The sequence below is a fragment of the Mustela lutreola genome, chromosome 7, assembly GCF_030435805.1.
Source record: "Mustela lutreola isolate mMusLut2 chromosome 7, mMusLut2.pri, whole genome shotgun sequence".
Taxonomy (NCBI): Eukaryota; Metazoa; Chordata; class Mammalia; order Carnivora; family Mustelidae; genus Mustela; species Mustela lutreola.
The window spans coordinates 75,877,286-75,898,314 of NC_081296.1; the positions used below are offsets into that span (position 1 = coordinate 75,877,286).

At 37.8% G+C, this 21,029-nt stretch overlaps 2 protein-coding genes across 4 annotated transcripts in view; one reads left to right on the top strand and one right to left on the bottom strand.

Moving 5' to 3' along the window:
* The window catches only part of USP8 (ubiquitin specific peptidase 8), a 73,747-nt gene extending 56,114 nt beyond the window's left edge, over positions 1-17,633 (top strand). The window contains exons 11-20 of one of the 2 annotated variants that reach the window (XM_059181528.1): positions 2,882-3,463; positions 6,212-6,298; positions 8,037-8,114; positions 8,529-8,791; positions 10,813-11,025; positions 11,480-11,690; positions 12,941-13,177; positions 14,265-14,407; positions 16,430-16,562; positions 16,736-17,633. In XM_059181528.1, the coding sequence (XP_059037511.1) occupies positions 2,882-3,463; positions 6,212-6,298; positions 8,037-8,114; positions 8,529-8,791; positions 10,813-11,025; positions 11,480-11,690; positions 12,941-13,177; positions 14,265-14,407; positions 16,430-16,562; positions 16,736-16,921 (2,133 nt within the window). In that variant the 3' untranslated portion in view covers positions 16,922-17,633. The remainder of the gene's footprint in view (positions 1-2,881; positions 3,464-6,211; positions 6,299-8,036; positions 8,115-8,528; positions 8,792-10,812; positions 11,026-11,479; positions 11,691-12,940; positions 13,178-14,264; positions 14,408-16,429; positions 16,563-16,735) is intronic. The other variant, XM_059181529.1, reaches the window with a different exon arrangement.
* Positions 17,634-18,442: 809 nt separating this feature from the next.
* The window catches only part of USP50 (ubiquitin specific peptidase 50), a 35,248-nt gene continuing 32,661 nt past the window's right edge, over positions 18,443-21,029 (bottom strand). For both annotated transcript variants that reach the window (XM_059181531.1, XM_059181530.1), the window contains exon 7: positions 18,443-18,721. In XM_059181531.1, coding sequence (XP_059037514.1) covers positions 18,530-18,721 — 192 coding nt within the window. In that variant the 3' untranslated portion in view covers positions 18,443-18,529. The remainder of the gene's footprint in view (positions 18,722-21,029) is intronic.

Here is a 21,029-nt window from a genome sequence, read left to right on the forward strand (position 1 = left end):
GCCGCATGGGTCCTGAGCTGGATGTTCCACCAGGACAACCCTGAGACTGCCATTGGACCATTGGCCAGGGAGGTGAAAGAAAGAAGAGACTCCTTTTAACATACCCCTCCACCAGCCTCTGTGATGGGCCACAGTTCTGTTTCCAGAATATCCAGAAGTCCAAATAGTTGTTGCTGATCAATCTGTAGGGTTGGTAGCAATACCTGCATGTTTCCCTAAGTTTCCCAGGCCTTGCAAAGAAGGCCTCAGTGCTCATGCTTCACCGCTCAAGCCAACCAGGTGGCACCAGCATGTGGAGAAGGTGGATGGGGAAGAAAGACAAATGTACAGAAAAAGGAACCAGTGTAGGAGAAAGTTGTAGCTAGACATTCTGGAGGCTCATGTTGAAGATGAACTTGGATCCAGTTCTGCATCATTAATATTTGTGAGGAAAAGAGAAAACAGTCTTGTTTTAACTCAAATGATGAAAGTTGATAATGGCACATTTTCACACATGTAAGGTAACTACAGCTTGCCCAGTCATGCTGAGACTCGGGGAAGAGATGTAAGTGGAAGAAAAAGTCAAACATAGTTTAATGGGAGAGCCAGACCTTTGTGGCCCATGGGTGATGGGAGGAAGCAACCTGTGGTAGGCTTGGAGGATGTCCCTCCCCAGTGGCTCAGTGATGCTGACATACCCCAGAGAAGACTATTGAGTTCCCGTGGGGGAATGGAAGTGTGACACAGAAAGGGACCAGAGCCGCTGAGGCCTGTCTGGCAAAGAACTTCCCTGTCCCAGCCCCAGAATGTAGACATACCAGGCCAAGCACATTTGGCCCTGAAATTCGAATAGTCTGATTAAAAATTAACCTAGAAATTTCATTAGTTGGAACCTTACAGGAATTGTCCCATTTCTGTGTACAGGTGAAACTTGTCCCAGCTGTCACTGAGTGCTCATTCTCCCCCTGACAGGACATCCATGTTGCAGGTTACCTTTTTGCCTTTTTCTCTGTCTTTAGTTTTTCTTTCTTTCTTTCTTTTTTTTTTTTTTTTTAATGTCCAGTTCCACACCCTACTGCAAAATAAATTTTAGAACTTTGCCTTTACCCACTTGACAAAGAGTCTTTTATATACTTTTCTTGTCCTATTATGTAAATAAAACCCTCAATTTGTTTAAAAAAAAAAAAAGGAAGGAAGGTAGGAAAGAAAGAAAAGAAAAAAAAAGATGTTTGGGTCATTTCTAACAATTCTGTAGGGTTAGTATCCTATTAAATTAAGGGAATGAACATTTAACTTATTAATTTAGTAGCTTACCTGTTATGAAAGGTGTTGTGGAATATTTTACCCAATCCTTTGGCAACATATTTATTTACTATGTCTCAAGCACAGTCTTTACCCTCCTGGAGTTTATAGTCTAGGACGGAAGAAAGATTTTTAAACAAGTAATTATAGTTATTTAATCAAGGATCCCAATAAAAATATGAGGGGAAAAATAGGATATTAGGAGAGCATGTATCAGGAGACTTTGGGGATTTAGGAAGTCTTTCCTAAGGGAAAGATACTTAAGCCACAACCTAAAGTCGTAGTAGGTGTATTCTAGATGAACAGCTGGTATAAAGGCCTGAGTTGGGAAGGAGCTTGGCATCTTTGGAATTAAAAAGGCAGGGACGGGGGTGCGCTGGTGTGTAGATTAGTCTGAGATAAGATAGAGAGTTAGGTAGAGGATAGGTAGAGGTGGGAAGATGAGGCCACATAGGGCCACACAGACTTTAGATGTCATCTGAGTACAGTGAGTAGCTATTTAAAACAGGGTTTTACAGGTGCCTGGGTGGCTCAGTTGGTTAAGCGTCTGCCTTGGACTCAGATCATGATCCCAGAGTCCTGGGATCAAGCTGTGCATCAGGCTCCCTGTTCAGTAGGGAGTCTGCTTCTCTCTCTCCCTTTGCTGCTCCCCCACATGTGCTCTTTCTCCTTCTCTCACTCTCTCTCCCACTCTTTGTCAAATAAATAAAATCTTTAGGGGTGCCATGGCTCAGTGGGTTAAAGCCTCTGCCTTCAGCTCAGGTCATGATCCCAGGGTCCTGGGATCAAGCCCCACTTCAGGCTCTCTCTCAGCGGGGAGCCTGCTTCTCCCTCTCTCTCTCTCTGCCTGCCTCTCTGCCTACTTGTGATCTCTCTCTCTCTCTGTCAAATAAATAAATAAAATCTTTTAAAAAAATAAAATCTTTTTTTAAAAAATGTAGGGTTCTATATATAGGAGGAACATAGTCATATTTGTTTTAAAATGATTATTCTGGCTACAGTGTGGAAAGAGAAGGGAAGCAAGAAAAGAGATGGGGCAACTAGTTAGAAACAGTGTAGGGAGGATTTTGGCATGGACTTGGTTGGTGCTAGGGGAAAGGGACAGATAGAGGAAGAAAATCATCAGACTGCACTAGGTCAGGGGGAGGACACATGAAACTCAGCTTTCTGGTGTGTGCTGCTATTTGGATTGTGGTTACATCCGTGAGATAAGGACCATGTTTGTAGGGAGAATATTGTGTAATCAATTTTGGCCATGTTAGGTTTGTGGTATATACGTGAGACACTGTCATAGAGATACTGAGTAAGCATTTGGATATGTGGAAATGGAACTTAAATTTAGGTATGGCCAGGTCTAGGTTTTATGTTTTAGATGAACTCTTCCAAGTACATAACATATCATGGTATAGTGAAAGTATGGAATCAAGAGGTAGTAAGTGCCAAGCGCCTTATGAGAAATCTTGACAGACACAAATAGATCCTCTGGCACGTGTTGTCTCCATAAAGTGATGGTTCTTTTACAACAAGGTGATTTTAAGAACTGAGATTACATTCCTGGATCTTGACAAAAGAATGTTTTGCTCTGTTTTTGTTGATCTAGTTTGATCGTACTAAAAAACCAGCAGTCAGATTGCCTGAAGATCATAGAATAAAATCTGAAAATAAAGATCATGAGCAACAGTCTCCTAAGGATGGGAAAGTTGTTCCTGATCGTTCCACAAAGCCAGTATTTCCCCCTCCAACTGCCATGTTAACAGATGAAGAAAAAGCTCGTATTCATGCAGAAACTGCTCTTCTAATGGAGAAAAACAGACAAGAAAAAGAACTCCGAGAAAGGCAGCAAGAAGAACAAAAAGAGAAACTGAGGAGAGAAGAACAAGAACAAAAAGCCAGAAAGAAACAAGAAGCTGAAGAAAATGAAATCACAGAAAAGCAACAGAAAGCAAAAGAAGAAATGGAAAAGAGAGAAAGTGAGGCCAAGAAAGAAGATAAAGAAACTTCAGCAAAGAGGGGCAGAGAAATAACAGGAGTAAAAAGACAAAGTAAAAGTGAACATGAAACTACCGATGCCAAGAAGTCTGCAGAAGATAGGGACAAAAGGTGTCCCACCCCAGAACTGCAGCAAAAGGCGGTGGGAGATGTGCCCCATGCTTCGGTGGCAGGAGATTCAAATTCAGTCAAGGTAAGCAGAAACAAACAGTACAAACTGCCAAGTAAGTGAAATAAATTGTTAGATAAAAAGATGACACCAGGGGCATTCCATAAATAGGGCGGACCTTTTAAGTGATTTTCTAGTGGGTGATAGATTTGTCCTAATCCATCTACATTTGTAGTTCACCCACTCTCCTTTGATTGACTGGGAATGGGATTGCTTTTATGTCTGTGAAATGCAGTTTGTTTGTTTTTTTTTAAGATTTTATTTATTTATTTGACAGAGAGAGATCACAAGCAGGCAGAGAGGCAGGCAGAGAGAGAGAGAAGGAAGAAGGCTCCCGGCTGAGCAGAGAGCCCGATGCGGGGCTCGATCCCAGGACCCTGGGATCATGACCTGAGCCGAAGGCAGCGGCTTAACCCACTGAGCCACCCAGGCGCCCCAAATGCAGTATTTTTTTAGCAATTGAGATAACTTGCTGCATTCTTCATTTTTATGGAATTTTTTTAATCCAGAAAATTTTTATCTAGAAAAAAATTTTTTATCTAGAAAAAAATGTAAATATAACCTCCCTCTCAGAGTGAAGGAGTTAGGTGTCAAATGTGTATATGATAGAGCTTGTATCTGCTTAGAATATGTCCAACATGAGTGACATCTAAATGCCTCAACATTTCTCATTGTGTATAGTGATTTTTTGTGGTCATGTCTATGGCATTTTGTTTGTTGCTTCATCTAGTCAATAATACTGGCAGTAATCCCATTAGTGTTGCCTTTTTTTGCCCCTGGCTACTCCCCAAGATTGACTCCCATAATTTGGGGGAACATTTTTCATTGTTACTCTTCTCTAACCTAATGGTATCATATGTGCTTTTTTTCCCCCTGTATTATACAATTAACGGTGCTTTTCCCTTTTGAACAACAAATATGTTTTTATAATAACAGGAACAGTTATAGCCCTTTTTATGTACACATAAATGGAAATACATTTTTGGTAGTGTAAAAATGACTTCAGATAGAAGGCAAAAATACTGTCTTTACAGAATGTCAATCTTTATAACTTCTGAAGCAGCAGTTCAGGCACAGACCAGAATTAAGAATTCATATTAATGGCGTACTTATCCAGGGACACATACCTAGTAACCTTAACTATCAAAAATAAAGCTCTCTGGGCACCTGAGTGGCATTGTGCACATCATGATCTCAGGGTCGTGAGATTGGGTCCCACATTAGGCTCTGTGCTGGGCATGGAGCCTGCATAAGATTCTCTCACTCCCTATCCCTCAGCCCTTCGCCTACCCCACTCACATCATGCATGCTCACTCGCCAAAAAAAGCAAAAAAAAAAGTGTGTGTGTTTGTGTGTGTGTGTGTGTATCAGTATCATACAGAAGCCTTCTAAACACCTAAAGTTAGAGAAATGAAGCCCATGTACTAAAATGCTGTCTCACTTTATTCATGGGAGACTCAGAATTGTTGAGCTGTTACAGTTTAAGTATTATTCATTGAGTAGCTATTATACACCAAGTGTTTTTCCTACATTATCTTATCCTTCTAATAAGTCCATGAGGTATTCAGTTTGGAAATAAAATTGAAGCTTGGAGGTTAAGTATTCTGCCTAGGAGCCCATGTGCAATAAGATTCCAAAGCCACTTCTTCTCTATCTTGCTTCACTTGGAGGCACACCGTCCTAAGAACTTAAAGCATTCATGTTTCTGGGGCCTTTTAGTATAGGTGCCACACTTGATCTTAGCCAAAAGGCCGAGAAGCAATACAGGTGCCAAATACAAATCTAAATAGCTCTACAAATCTAACCTTGAGATAATCACATTAGTCTTTGATGTTTCCTATAATATATAACACATTGAAAAAAGTTATTATATACATATATATTACATATTGCGTGCTCTTTTAAAAGTAAGCAAAATACGTAATTTATTTTGGAATAAATTTTATTAAAATTGTCACAAATACTTAGAAGTTTTTATTTTACTGTAGTTATTTTTTAAATAAACTGTAAAGTTCAAGTGAATTTTTAAAGGAAACTATGATAGATTCCAAGAGGATATAAAATGGATTTTGTGCTTTTGAACATTGTTCTGTATGAGTATCCCATAATCTATTCATTCTCTTCAATATGTTCATTTTGGGAGAACATGACCACTTTGAAAGCAACCAAATCATGTGAGATTAAAATAAAAGGACAGTGTTCAAGGGGCACCTGGGTGGCTCAGTCAGTTGGGCGTCTGCCTTCAGCTTGGGTCATGATCCCTGGAGTCTTGGGATCGAGTCCTACGTTAGGGTCTCTGCTCAGCGGGGAGCCTGCTTCCTCCTCTCTCTCTGCCTGCCTCTCTGCCTACTTGTCATCTCTGTCAAATAAATAAATAGAATCTTTAAAAAAAAAAAAAAAAAGGACAGTGTTCAAAGGAGGTCATGGTGAATATACACTGATGACCAGCAACACACTTGGCCGTGTATCATGAGTCAGTGCTTCCCTATCCACTGCGACTTGCACACTTCCCTCTCCCACCGCATTGATTCATCAGTTTATTTTCTCCTTTATCTTTAGTGTTGGGAAATCCCACATGGGGTCTATCACCTTTAATTAAAAATATCTACTTTGACAATAAAACTAAATAAACTCAGAGATCTCTTTTTTTTTCCTCCTATTATATTTTCACTCTGATGGATTTATTTGTATTAGCTAGTGATTGACCAGCAAGTCTATCATGGAGGATAGTTTGAGTTTTCTTTCACTTCTGAAATTTTAATAATTTTACAGCCTGCTAAGATTAAAGGGCAACCAGAAAGTGGAATTCTGAAAACTGGAACTTTTAGAGAGAATACAGAAGACACTGAAAGAAATAAAGTAAGTGGTAGTTTGTTGAGTGCGGGGAACCTATGGGTTATAACCATGTGGTTGTCTTTACCATGTTGTCATCCTCCATCTTAAGGTCTGCTTTCTGAGGAAAAGCAGATTTATCTTCCGTAACTGTGTTTTTGTTTGTTTTTTTACATGATTGAGCCATTTATATGCTAAGAGGAGTAGATGTTTATCTTCCTGTTTAAAGTACAATAGTGTATTCTCATTTTAAGAAATTAGAAAATACCTAGACCTCACTACGTGATCCACCAATTCTACTTCTAGGTATATACCCAAAAGAATTGAAAGCAGGGTCTGGAAGAAATATTTACACACCTGTGTTCATAGAAGTATTATTCACAATAGCCTGATAGCCAAAGATGGAAGCATCCCAAATATCTGTCCACAGATGAATATATAAATAAATGTGTTATTTACGTACAGTGGTGTATTATTCAGCCTTTTATAAATGAAGGAAATTCTGACACATGCTACAACATAGATGAATCTTCAGGACATTTTGCAAGTGAAATTAGCCAGTCACAAATAGACAAATACTGTATGATTCCATTTATATACGGTGGTTGCCAGGTGGATGGAGGAAGTGCAGAGTTGTTTAATTGGGTGCAGAGTTTCCATTTTGCAAGACGAAGAGAGTTCTTGAAATTGGTTGCACAGCACTGCAAATGATGCTTAATACCTCTAACCTATACACTTAAAAATGGTTAAGATGACAAATTTTGTTCTATGTGTTCATCACAATTTTAAAAATACTTAGGTCTTATATATTTTTGCCTTTGTTTTTATTTGAGTTTTATTGAGGTATAACTTGCATACCATAAAATCCACCCATTTTTAGTTTACAGTTCAGTGATTGCAGTTTAAATTACAAAACAAGTATTAACCCGGGTTTAGAACATTTGAAATTCCTTTTGTCCTAAAGCCACAGACAACCATGATCTACTCTGTCTCCATAGATAGGTGACTTCTGGGCGTATCATTTAAATTGTGTGTGTGTGTGTGTGTGTGGTGTCTTTTGCATTTGTCTTTAGCTAGTATAATTTTTTGAGATTCATCCAGTTATAATGTGTACAGTTTATTACTTTGTATTTGATGAATAGTATTCCCTTATGTGGATATCTCACATTTTATTCATTCACCAGTTAATGGATATTTGGATTGCTTCTGCTGCTTTTGGGTTTTTATAAATAATGCTGCTGTGAACATTTGCATACAAATCTTTGTTTGGATATATGTTTTCATTTCTTTTGGGTTGATAGCTAGCAGTGAAATTGTCTTTGTGTTTGTGTTTTTTTAAGGAAACTTTAAAAACCACCATCATTATGGGCTTGTGCATACACACATTTCTCTTCCTTTTGCGAGCAATATTTGGAATTTGAAACCACATGTAGTTAGTTCCTCATTTTTAAACTTGATTTTAAAAATATTAAGGGGGGGGGCGCCTGGGTGGCTCAGTGGGTTAAAGCCGCTGCCTTTGGCTCAAGTCATGATCGCAGGGTCTTGGGATCAAGCCCCAGGTTGGGCTCTCTGCTCAGCGGGGAGCCTGCCTCTCTGCCTACTTGTGATCTCTGTCTAGTAAATAAATAAAATCTTTTAAAATTTAAAAAAAAAAAATATTAAGGGCAGCCAACACAAGGCTTAAATGTTACAACTTAAGGTAGCTTAAGTTTGTATATGGGACAATTTACTATTTTTTAAATTTATTTATCTTTTTTTAAACTAGGCTCGAGAGCCTTTGACAAGAGCACGAAGTGAAGAAATGGGAAGGATCGTACCAGGACTGCCTTCAGGCTGGGCCAAGGTAAAACTAAAAATTAGCACATAAATAAATAACATGGTCATGTGTTCTTATTTAAAAAGCTTTTTTTGTTGTTTATTCTATATCCTCTCTAATGCAGAGTCAGTTCTGTTTCTTCATGATGGAAGATATAGCTCATTTCCCTAATTACAGCATGTTTATATTTCTCAGTATATCCAATCTGAGCTGCTGGCTACAATATATGAGAGCAGATCTGGCATTTGTCATTTAGAAACAGTTTATTTAATACCTAAAGTTCTTTGGAAGTTCTATTATAGAAGTAATTATTACCATTTTATCAAATTATTTTAATCCAAATGTAAGTTTAGCATTGGAGTACTTTTGAGTGACTTTTTTTGTTTGTAATGATCATTGTTCTTTGACCTGTTTTTTGTTTTTCTCTCTTTTCCATTTAAGTTTCTTGACCCAATCACTGGAACTTTTCGTTATTATCATTCACCCACCAACACTGTTCATATGTATCCGCCGGAAATGGCTCCTTCATCTGCACCTCCTTCCACCCCTCCAACTCATAAAGCCAAGCCACAGATTCCTGCTGAGCGGGACAGGGAACCGTCCAAACTGAAGCGCTCCTACTCCTCCCCAGACATAACCCAGGCCATTCAAGAGGAAGAGAAGAGGAAGCCAACAGTAACTCCAGCAGTTAATCGGGAAAACAAGTAAGTTTGTCCTAACTCTTAGAACTAGAATAATCTGCTATATTGAAAACTTCTTCTCTAAACATACCAGTTTATTAATAGCAGGGAGTCAGAAATTTCTGAGGATGGCTATAGCAGCTATTGTTATTTAGCATAGAGGGGAAAAATGAGAGGATTACATTCCTTGGTTTTTATCTCAAATGCTAACCTAAATATATCAGGGAAGATTATCATAGTAAGTATTATTGTGGATATAAAAGAAAATACATTATTATATTTTAAGGCAGCATGGTATAGACTACCTAGAAGTTTTTCATAAATCTCCCGGTCCCTAAATTCCTCTAAAGAGGAATTTTTGAGTTTGTCTTGTTGCAGCTCTCAAATTCCAAACTTTTTTTTTTAACTTCACCTGTACTGTGGAAGCAAACTTAAATAGTATTTGAATAACAGGTATTGTGTGTGTCAGCTGCTCATCCTTACTCTGTTCCCTTTTTCTTCATTGCATTTCTGCTGTTCACAAGTAGTGATTCACAAGTAGTGAGTGATTGATCGGTAGGTTCAATTAATTTTCCCAAACCAACATCTCATTTAGATGTATTCCTGGTGTGATCTCTCCAATGCTCCTGGCTTATGATTTGATAGCATTATGAGACTATAATTGTCAAATCTGCCTATCACTTCTAATGCTTACTTTTAGGGGAAATGGATAGATGGAAGTACAAATAAATGGGTTTATATTAGGACTCACTATTAAAACTGGTAAGAGGGGTTCCTGGGTGGCTCAGTCGTTAAGCATTTGCCTTCATTATCCCAGGGTCTGGGATGGAGCCCCGCACATCTTTGGGCTCCTTGCTCAGTGGGAAGCCTGCTTTCCTTCTGCCACTTCCCCTGCTTGTGTTGCCTCTCTTGTGGTCTCTGTCAATTAAATAAAGTCTTTTTTTAAAAAAATGGTAAGATTTAATTCTTTATTGAATCATCATTCTTTTATTTTTTAAAGATTTTTATTTATTTATATGACAGAGATCACAAGTAGGCAGAGAACCAGACAGAGAGAGGAGGAAGCAGGCTCCCCACTGAGCAGAGAGCCAGATGGGGGACTTGATCCCAGAACCCTGGGATCATGACCTGAGCTGAAGGCAGAGGCTTTAACCCACTGAGCCACGCAGGCGCCCATGAATCATCATTCTCATTAAAGTTTGTTAACTTGAGGATTTTAAGTTTTTGAAAACAATCACACATGCAGTATTTATGTATTTTTATATGTATGCAACAGAGGAGTACATGCATGCATACTTGAGCATTCATGTAAAGCATGAAGCTTAAGCATAAAACACATGTAAAGAAAAGCCGATTGAAACATGGTTTAATCTGTTCTTAATATTTCAGGATTGAAAGTATGCTTAAAATCAGTAATAAAAAAATAAGATTTTTCTTAATGCTGTAGCAGTTCTAGAAACTCTGCATATAAGTCCAATACACTACATAACAAAAGTCTTCAAGACATTCTCTAGTCCAGCGTTGTTCAGTATGGTAGTGGTTGTTTAGAATTATAGCAGGTGTAACTGAGGAGCTGAATTTTTAATTTCACTTTAAATTTAAATAGCTCTCTGTGGCCAGTGGCTACCACATTGTCAGCACACGTTTATGTTTCAGATAATGGTACCCAAATAATCCCTGTCTCTTGATAGCTATTCTACAGTAACTTTTTAGTCTTTGTTTGGCATTCTGGTTGAGTTCAACATTCGGTAATGCTAAACTTCCTAGGATTATTTAAAGGAATTCGAAAGAGCCCTCTCTACCAGAAGACGCTACCTGTTCATGAGAAGCCAGGGAAATCTGTCTCAGGGTGTAAGAACCATTGACGCACATAAGAGGTTAAAGGTACTTGTTTCTTGGGAAGATCACAGAATATACCAGTGTTACCTAGATAATAAATGTGTTGTAAAACCTAGTACCTTATGACTTGTTGGCTACCATTTGTAGTATGAACCTTAATTTTAGATGCAGTGCAATTGAAGACATAATGTACATTCTTTCCTCAGGCCAACATGCTATCCTAAAGCTGAGATCACAAGGCTTTCTGCTTCTCAGATTCGGAACCTCAATCCTGTTTTTGGAGGATCTGGACCAGCTCTCACTGGACTTCGTAATTTAGGAAATACTTGTTATATGAACTCGATACTGCAGTGCCTATGTAATGCTCCACATTTGGCTGATTATTTCAACCGAAACTGTTACCAGGATGATATTAACAGGTAAAGAAATTTCCTACTTGTTGCAATGTAGTATTAAAAGGGTGATCTAAGTAACACTTCCTTACTAACCAGCTTCAGAGAAGTTAAATTAGGAAAGGGGAAAAAACATCTTTATTCTTAAGAAAAATGTGAGAAAAGCCTCCTCTGATTGGTAAAGGACAGACAAGAGAGGAGCAGTGCACAAAGGCAGAACCTCCGTCATAAACTGAAGTCTTTTGAGGAGGAGGAAGAGATAGGGCAGGGTTCACAGCCCAAAAGCAGCAAGTTGTGGCAGGGTATAATCAAAGTAAGATTCAGATGAGTATTTGGTAATAAACCTCTGAATAAATAAATAGGGTTAGGTTACAGTATGTGAAGAATTTAATATTGACCTCAGGAACCCACTGTACCTTAACTTAAAAAAAAACAAAAAAAACTTTTTTTTTAATTTATTTTTTTAACTTTATTTGCAAAGGTCAAATTTGTTGGGGCATAAAGGTGAAGTGGCTGAAGAATTTGGCATAATTATGAAAGCCCTGTGGACCGGACAGTACAGGTATATCAGTCCAAAAGACTTTAAAATCACCATTGGGAAGATCAATGACCAGTTTGCAGGATATAGCCAGCAAGATTCACAAGAACTGCTTCTGTTCCTGATGGATGGTCTCCATGAAGATCTAAATAAAGTAAGAAATCTGATTTTTCTAAGTTGTAAAGACTCTTTAGGGTTGCTCAACACTAATTTTTATAGCAATTCAAAATTGTAGTTGGGAATTGTTCAGTGCTAGTTTATTCAAATCTTGCAACTTTGTACTAAGGCAGGGAACTATAAAACAAATATATCTGATAGGTCTAATATTTTAAAAGAAATATATAATTTACATTTGCTTATTAAAATGGTAGGCTGTATTGTGAGAAATTAAAAATATTAAAAAGGAGATAACTGTGACCACATGTATGTGAAAGTAAATCATAAACACAAATTTTATAAAAGATTAGCTGTAGACCACCTGAATGTCTTTATTATTGTATTTTTCTATATTTTTTGTATTTGATATTTTTATCCTTCTTTCTTAAAATAAGAATTACCTCATATAACCAGAGGACTCACATGAAAAGTTACTGAGGCATATATCTCTCAAATACCTTTGGGATCACTATTACCACTGAACATATATATATGCACACATATCTATATAGATATATACGCTCATACATGTACATGTAAATAAATATTTTGTGTACATGTATATATGAATATATATAAAGTATGTGTGTGTATTCATCCATGACCTTAGGACAACAGAAATTCTATCTAGGATATCATCTCTTCAAAAGTAAAATTTTCAACATAAAAAAAAATAAAATACATTTTTATTTAAATTTTTTATTTTAATTCCAGTTAATATTAGTTTCAGGTATACAGTATAGTGATTCAGCACTTCCATACATGACCCAGTGCTCAACATGACAAGTGCACTCCTTAATCCCTATTCCTTAATAAAATAAATTTTCTTAATTTGTTTTATAAAATAAGTCCTGTGAGGCGCCTGAATGACTTAGCTGGTTAAGCATTCGACTCTTGGTTTCGACTCAGGTCATGATTTCATGGTTGTGGGATCGAGCCCCACAATGGGCTCTGTGCTCAGTGCAGAGTCTGCTTCACATTCTCTCTCCCTCTCTTTCACACACACTCAAATAAATATGTACAATATTTAATAAATTAAAATAAGTCATACCCTACTGATAAAGTAGGGCTACAGGGAGGGGTTTTAGCTAGAATTTTTTGTAGTACTTAATGAGATTAGAACTTCTTCATGAAAGGAGGCAGAAGTATTTAAATCTGCAAAGTATATGCCATATAGTCTTTCAATTTTGTATTTAAATGTTGACTTTGAGATAGTAATATAAATTTTAATATTAATCTTATTTCCAGGCTGATAATCGGAAGAGACATAAAGAAGAAAATAATGATCATCTTGATGACTTTAAAGCTGCAGAGCATGCTTGGCAGAAACACAAGCAGCTCAATGAATCTATTATTGTTGCACTTTTTCAGGGCCAGTTTAAATCCACGGTACAGTGCCTCACCTGTCACAAAAAGTCTAGGACATTTGAGGCCTTCATGTATTTGTCTCTACCCTTAGCTTCTACAAGTAAATGTACATTACAGGTAAGCTTGAGGGGAAATGATTGTTGAATAAATGCTCTTTATATGCATACAAACATATACTTTATTCAGCAATTTCTGCTCTTTACTTTTTACATAAACATTTTATGGGTAAAAAATTTTAGGGGTGCCTGGGTGGCTCAGTGGGTTAAGCCGCTGCCTTCAGCTCAGGTCATGATCTCAGGGTCCTGGGATCGAGTCCCGCATCGGGCTCTCTGCTCAGCAGGGAGCCTGCTTCCTCCTCTCTCTCTCTCTGCCTGCCTCTCTGCCTACTCGTGATCTCTGTCAAATAAATAAATAAAATCTTTAAAAAAAAAAAAATTTAATTATGTCTGATTAGAAAAACTTAAAGATTTTTTTTTATTTTTTTTTTTTTATTTTTTTTTTTTTTTAAAGATTTTATTTATTTATCAGAGAGAGAGGGGGGCAGAGAGCAAGTACAGGCAGACAGAATGGCAGGCAGAGGCAGAGGGAGAAGCAGGCTCCCTGCCGAGCAAGGAGCCCGATGTGGGACTCGATCCCAGGACGCTAGGATCATGACCTGAGCCGAAGGCAGCTGCTTAACCAACTGAGCCACCCAGGCGTCCCAAAGATTTTTTTTTTAAAGTTCTCCTTTTTAAAAGGTATTTTCCTATTAAATACTTTCAGAAACTTTACACTTTGAAGAAGTTTGAAAATTGTATATTGATCTAATTTAGGCTCACTTTTATAAGAATTTGTTCTATCTGGAGATCAAATAAATAGCTCTTTTCCTCACACTAGCGTAATTTAGCTAGCTTGTTGGTACGTTTGTGTTTGCTTTCTCGAGAATGTCGAGAAGAATCCAGCCATACTTCCTGAGGCATCAGGTAGAGGGCAGATACCCAGGACTGCTTCCCTCACCACAGGCAGCACTCACTACGCACTGCACTCTCCTTACTTTCGGCTCTTCCCTCGGGGTTCCCCACTAGGTCCTAACCTTTATGAGGGGACTGTTTACTTTGTTCACTCTTGGATCCGTCCTGCCCGCAGAGTAATTTCTTGAGTAGATGCCGAGTGATACAGTGAAGAAATGAATTAATGAGTAACTACTACTTGTTTTTGCCTCCAGGATTGCCTTAGATTATTTTCCAAAGAAGAGAAGCTCACAGATAACAATCGGTTTTACTGCAGTCATTGCAGAACTCGACGGGATTCTTTAAAAAAGATAGAAATCTGGAAACTGCCACCTGTGCTTTTAGTGCATCTGAAACGGTAAAGGAAATAAATTTTTCTATAATATTAGATGAAGGAATTCTAAATCCTTCAAGTAATTTTGTTGTACTGCCTGCTGAGGATGCATTAGAAAGGAAAATTATCTCGTTAGGGAAATAAGGCAGAAATTAGGAGACTCTTGTTCCTTAGTGTTTGCAATAACAGTGCAAAATGTTAACATAACTCTTTCATGTAATTTCAGTTTTTTTTATTTCAATTTTTAGTAATTGAAATTACTGTATTTCAAATGTGGAATTTTACATTTATAAATCAAATAAAAATAGCCAATAAAATTTATCAAACACTAAACTAAAAAAGATTTAATCATGTGCTGAAAATGAAATACAGACTGTTTCAAAGATTTATTTTAGAGTGAGCATGCACCTGCAGAGGAAAAGTCTTGAGAAGCTTGAGAGTCTTAGACTCCCCCATCAGCATGGAGCCAAGGTGGGGCTCAACCTCATGACCCTGAGTTGAAATGAAGAGTCAGGCACTTAACCTAGGTGCCCTTTAAATACAGGATTTTTTAAAATGTAGTCTTAAAGATGTTAAAGATGCCGTTGTTGGGTGCAGACCTTTTTGTCCAGATTTTTCCAGCCTGTGAGAAAAACCTGACCCTGTACTAGAAGGATGAAGAGCAGAGAGTTATAAAACATGTCTCAGTCTTTTGATTTATTTTTTTGTCTTTATATATAGTCTATCCATGGAGTGATAACTACGAGTCATTATTTTCAAAAACTGTTAAGTTTCATCTTTTTATCGAGAGCTGTAATTTGTTTCAAAGAAAGCATTTCTATTATTATTTGTTTCATTTTGTATTACTGAAGATTCTTTGGCAGATACCATTTCAGCATTGATGTGTTCAAATTCCTCATGTAAATTTTCTAACAAAAGCTTGTTACATCAGTTTTTCTCTTGAGGATTGTAGAGGTATAGAGAAACATTCTTTAAATGATTATACGTTTGTTTTCTTAAAATTTTTAATGATGCATATTCTTTGCAGAATATCTAAAAATATAAATGGTTCAGAATTCAGTTTGAAAATTAACTCATTATTAATATTATAATATATATTATTATATGTAATATTATAACATACCAGTATTTTGGCGTTTTGAGTATGTCAGGACAGTGGAATGCCATTACAGTTTGCCCCTGCTATGCCGAAAGCGTATTCCTGTGAAATCTTTCGTAAGCCAAAATGGCAAAAAGCAAAGAAGCAGTTAACCATTAATTTATATGGAAAGTCTTTGAACATTTCCAGACCCCAAAAATAACCTTCTCTTGGGCTTTTCGTAGGACATATCTTGCAAACAGATGCACAGAGTAAGTCAAGATACAACACAGATGCCAACAGTTCAGAGCTGCGGCATGATGCCGAATATTCTGGGCAGGAGCTTGTGGGGCCACTCTCGCTGCTTGGCAGGGCACCTGCTGCCCCCACCAGCTTATTGCAAAACACATGCTGCTGAGCTTTTCACCTTTTTTCTTAAAGGCAGCAAGCCTCTTTAGATTTCTTTTGGTTAGCAAAAACAGGTTCTAATCCAAGTCTTTTGTAAAACAAAGCAGTGTCACACCAACTTTTGAGGAGGAGGTGGGGAGTCCTGTGTATTCTGCGTGTTTGCAGTTTCCAGCTCCAGTGTGCCCAGTAGTACCATCTTAAATGAGAGTTGCTCTCTTCAGTCTCTCTTTTGTATTTGTGTAGTGACTGGCATTATAAACTTGGGACATCATAGCTTGTTGCCTTTGTAGACCCAAAGGCTTAGGGACCAAGGTAGGAGTAGGACTCTGTCTTTACTCCCCTTAGCTGTTTGACTTATTTCATATCTGTATGCCTCAGTGTTCTCGTTTGTAAAGTAGAAATGAAGCCACACGTCTTTACAGGTCTTTCCACTACTGAAATTCCGAACGTGTTTGAAATGGTTTATGGTCCTGGCTAAAAATCTAGAATGTTAATGAATTAAGAGTCCTTCTGAGATTTTTGGTCTGTTGGTATAATTGCTGTCATGTTTTGCTCTGCAGTTTTTCCTATGATGGCAGGTGGAAACAAAAACTACAGACCTCTGTGGACTTCCCATTAGAAAATCTTGACTTGTCACAGTATGTTATTGGTCCAAAGAACAATTTGAAGAAATATAATTTGTTTTCTGTCTCAGTAAGTATCTTGTCGAACTTAATATTTTCATATTTTGCTTACAAAGAAGAGGTACAAGTGGTTCCTTACTTCATAGAAAAAGAACAAAGCTTTTTTTAAGAACAAAGCTTTAAATTGAAATTATCAACATATTCTGAATAACTCAAACTGATTTTCAACCTCTTTTGGCACAGAATCACTACGGTGGGCTGGATGGAGGTCACTACACCGCCTATTGTAAAAATGCAGCAAGACAGCGGTGGTTTAAATTCGATGATCACGAAGTTTCCGATATCTCGGTTTCTTCGGTGAAGTCTTCGGCAGCTTATATCCTCTTTTATACTTCATTGGGACCACGAGCAACTGATGTAGCCACATAAAGAGAAGTAGGTTTAAGCTAGTTGTCTTTTAAGAAGCTGCGCAACACCACTCTTGACATACTTACAAAGATACTGGATAGCTGTAGCTGGCCCTATAGAGGAATTCTAGGACAGTGAGGGCTGTGTTACTATCACCATATATTTTAGGTCAGTGCTATTATCGAAAAACTAACTAATAATATTTAACAAGTATCACAGTAAGCACTCCTTACAGGTACCATTTATTTCAAAACCTTTATAGTTTGCTCCAAAGTTAAAGTACTTAACTAGCTAAGCATTATTATTCTATAGCATTCTATTCTAAAAACCATTATATCTTTATTTTCCTTTTCACTGTTATGGCCTTTTCACATTTCTAAATCCCAGCTTGATCTGTGAATACTCTAGAATGATGTAAAGCAGATAAGAATGTATGTGTATATATTTATTGCACACTTGCACATCAAATCAATGTACATAATATAATATGTGGTTTTTTTGTGAAGCCTAGAACTCAGAGGATCGTTTGTTTTTCTTTTGGCCTATTCTGAGTAACTGCAGTGCTTTCTTAGGGAAATGACAGGGCAAAGCTATTTTTTTGTTGGCTTTGGGCTGTATTTGTGCACTAAATCTTTATTCTAAAAAAATAAATGGAAACTTTTCTTTAATTTTTTAAAATGAGAATTTTCATTTACACCTACATTAAAATCTTAATGAGAAAAATAATTTAAAACCCTGTAAGTGTTCTGTCTTTAATTTTATATTAGCAAACCATTTTAGACACTCACACACACACACACACACACTTGATCCTACTATATTGACTGAATATTTAGTTCACTTATACTGTTGCATTAGGACCTGACTTTACTCTGCCTTCAACTTGATCCAAAACTGCATATAGCACTTGGGATTCTCAGAGTTGGAAGTCAGAGTTAAAATAGAAAGGAGTCAGGCACGACTGCAAAGTGAACTACATTAAGAACCACATCTTTACAAAATGATGTATTCAAAGAGAATTTATGATTTACCTCATGGACTCAGTTGCTATAGATGAAATAAAAACTCTCCATATAAAAATAAGATTGTAAAAGGTGCTTCTGAAAGATGTCACTATTGGTGGACTGTCCGGGAAAGGATGAAAGGATGGGTTTTGAATTGTGAGGTTGGCAGCCTTTCATGTTCTGCAGTTGATCTAAGAGACTGATTAGAGTTCTTGACTAAGTTGTCTGATTAATTTCTTAAGGTCACAGAGCCACTTGAACTTACTTTGGTTTAGCGCCACGAAGTCTCTTTGGAAAGTAATTTGTTGGATATATATAATTGAGATACTCTGATAAAAAATTTCACCTTAATAAACATTGAATTCTGAAACCTGAAATCTATACATAATTTGCAGTGCTTTGAAGGCCCCCATTGAGTAGCATTTCATCATTTTCATGCTGCCTCTTTCAGTAAGCCCAGACCTGTCTGTCGTAGAGCTTTATTATGTAAAAGGGCACATAATATACCAGAAAGACTTAAAAATGCCAGTGATGCAAGTAAGTTGCAAGAGTTTAATGACAAAGCAAAACTTAAGTACCAGTTTCTGATCGCTTGTTTTGCAGTTTCCAGGAAATACCCTTTTTCCTAGCTTTTGCATTTTGTTATAGGTATAGAAAAGGGCTGGCAGCTGTAGAACAGGAGATAGGCTGTAGCAGTTTGAACTGAAGTATCTGGAATCTCACTGACTCGTGTGTCATCAAAGCTATACCAGGCCTGGGTCACTGAGTTCTTGCAGAAAGCAGTATAATGGCCACCATCCAGGTCACCGAAGTGGTTCTAGGGGAAGAAGTAATGTCAGACTTAATATTCACATGCAAATAACTCTACTGAAACAAAACAGTAGGGCCAAAAATATTCTTCATAATTGTCCCTTACACTAAATTAAAAGGTAGTGGTGATATTGTTAAATCCTACATATGGCCTGACTGCTATGTTACTTTTCATTCATTGAACTGCTTATAAATTGGGCCCATTGACTATGTAAAGAGTCTGTGAATGAAATACAATAGTGTTTGGCAGCATCGAATATTTATCATTGAATACTGAGCACCTACTATACATAGACTGTTAAAGACTAAAGGAAATTGTAAAATAAGAAGAGCGAGCTCTTTCCTAAGTGAGCTTACAGTTTAATTTTGAAGATAGGCTAAGGAGAAACATGAAAAAAGACAGTTAAACAACGAGGAACTTGGGCAGCAACACCCCCCCACCCCCGTCATGGAACGTCCGAAGAAGAACCTGTTCCATTCCCTTCCCCATGTCATTCACCCCGTAAAGGAATGTGTGAAACAGACACCACAGAGCCCCACTTCACAGAAGGTGGAGGGTGAAGAGCAGGGGTAACAGACCAGTTGCCCATGGGCCAAATGTGGCCTGTTGTCACGTGGCCCGAGTTAAGAATGCATTTCATAGTTTGTTGAAAAAATTTTTGTTTGAAAAAATATTTTGTGACATGAAAATTATATAAAACTCAAATTTCAGTAAATAAAGTTTTATGGGAACACAGCCATCCTCATTCATTTTGTGTTTCTCAGTGGCTGCTTTCACACTACAATAGTAAAGCTGTGTAGTTGTGAGAGAGACCATGTGGCCCATGAAGCCTAAAATATTTACTATCTGGCCTTTTACAGAGTAAGTTTACTGACCCCTGGTATAGAGGGGAAAAGATGGATTTTTTTTTAAGGTTTTATTTCTCCGAGGGAGAGATCACAAGTAGGCAGAGAGGCAGGAGAGAGTGGCTTTAATTTCCCCACATTACAGGTTACAGAAATATCCCAAAGCTGACACTTAAAAGATCCAAGCTCGGGGCACCTGGGTGGCTCAGTGGGTTAAAGCTCAGAAAGTTTAAGTAATTTCCTTAAGGTCACTATATAGTATTAGACCTGACTTTACAGTCAGAACGGACTATAAAGATCCATCTTCTGGGATGCCGGGGCGGCTCTGGTGGTTAAGCGTCTGCCTGCTTCTCCCTCTCCTTGCAGCAGCTGCCCCCTGCTTGTTCTCTCTCCCTCCCTCGGAGAAATAAAACCTTAAAAAAAAATCTTTAAAAAAAAAAAAGATCCAAGCTCTAGTCCTGGTCCTTGCCCTGTGACCTTAAGCTGATATGCTTCAGCTTCCTTATGTATAAAATGGTGCCCATGAGTGTGTGATATAATTTGAGAAAAAAACATCTGGTGGATATGTAGTGTCCAGAAGACAAAGTATTTTTTGGAACGGATCAAACTGATCACAGCTGGATGTTACATTCAGTTTGGATAACTTAATGTCAAAAAATTTTTTGACAAACGAAGATACAACATCTTTCTACACTTGAATTTCCAGCAGTTACAGAAGACAGTGTGAAAGCCTTAGTTACAAAACTAAGGGAAGTTGGATAAACTTGGTAAACACCCTTTGAAATCCATGACTGGTATTGAAAGAGTTTATGGTGAGAGTAATCCCCAGGGGCCGACAACAGGAAATAAAAGAGCCAAATATTTGGTTGATGCCATGACTGCCTGGGTGTAAAGACCATTCCTAGTCTCTAGAACGCAGGGTGCCTGCGTTTCAAAGGTTACACATGCACAGGAGGTGAAGTCTTAGGTTTCTGCAAGCGGGGGCGTTGGACTGAGAGCCACATGCATAGCCAGGATTCTTACGGACACTCACCCTCAGTAAAGGATAAACTGTACTTGTCTTAGCTTATGCTCTTGGTGCAGAGAGTCAGTCATTCCTAGAATTTGTGGGCACAGACTTACTTGAGATTCAAAATTATGCTACCTGCAATGGCCTCAGAAGCCTGTGAATTTATTTTGGGCGTTATTTTGAAAATTATTTGAGTGGCATGTGGCAAAAGAAGAGAGAATTACATTCTATTTCCAGATAGGTGTGCTTTAATTCAGGCTGTACGAGATCCACACATAGGAAAACCACAGTGATGTTCCACTCACGGTTCAGAATTCCAGAACACACATGGAAACAGCCCTCTGTGAGTAAGAGTCAGAAGGCAATAAAGAGCATGATTAACTCCCCCTCCCTAGGACTACATAATGGATTTACCAAACAGACTACCAAAAAAGCATGTTTAAAGTGATAGACAGGGGCA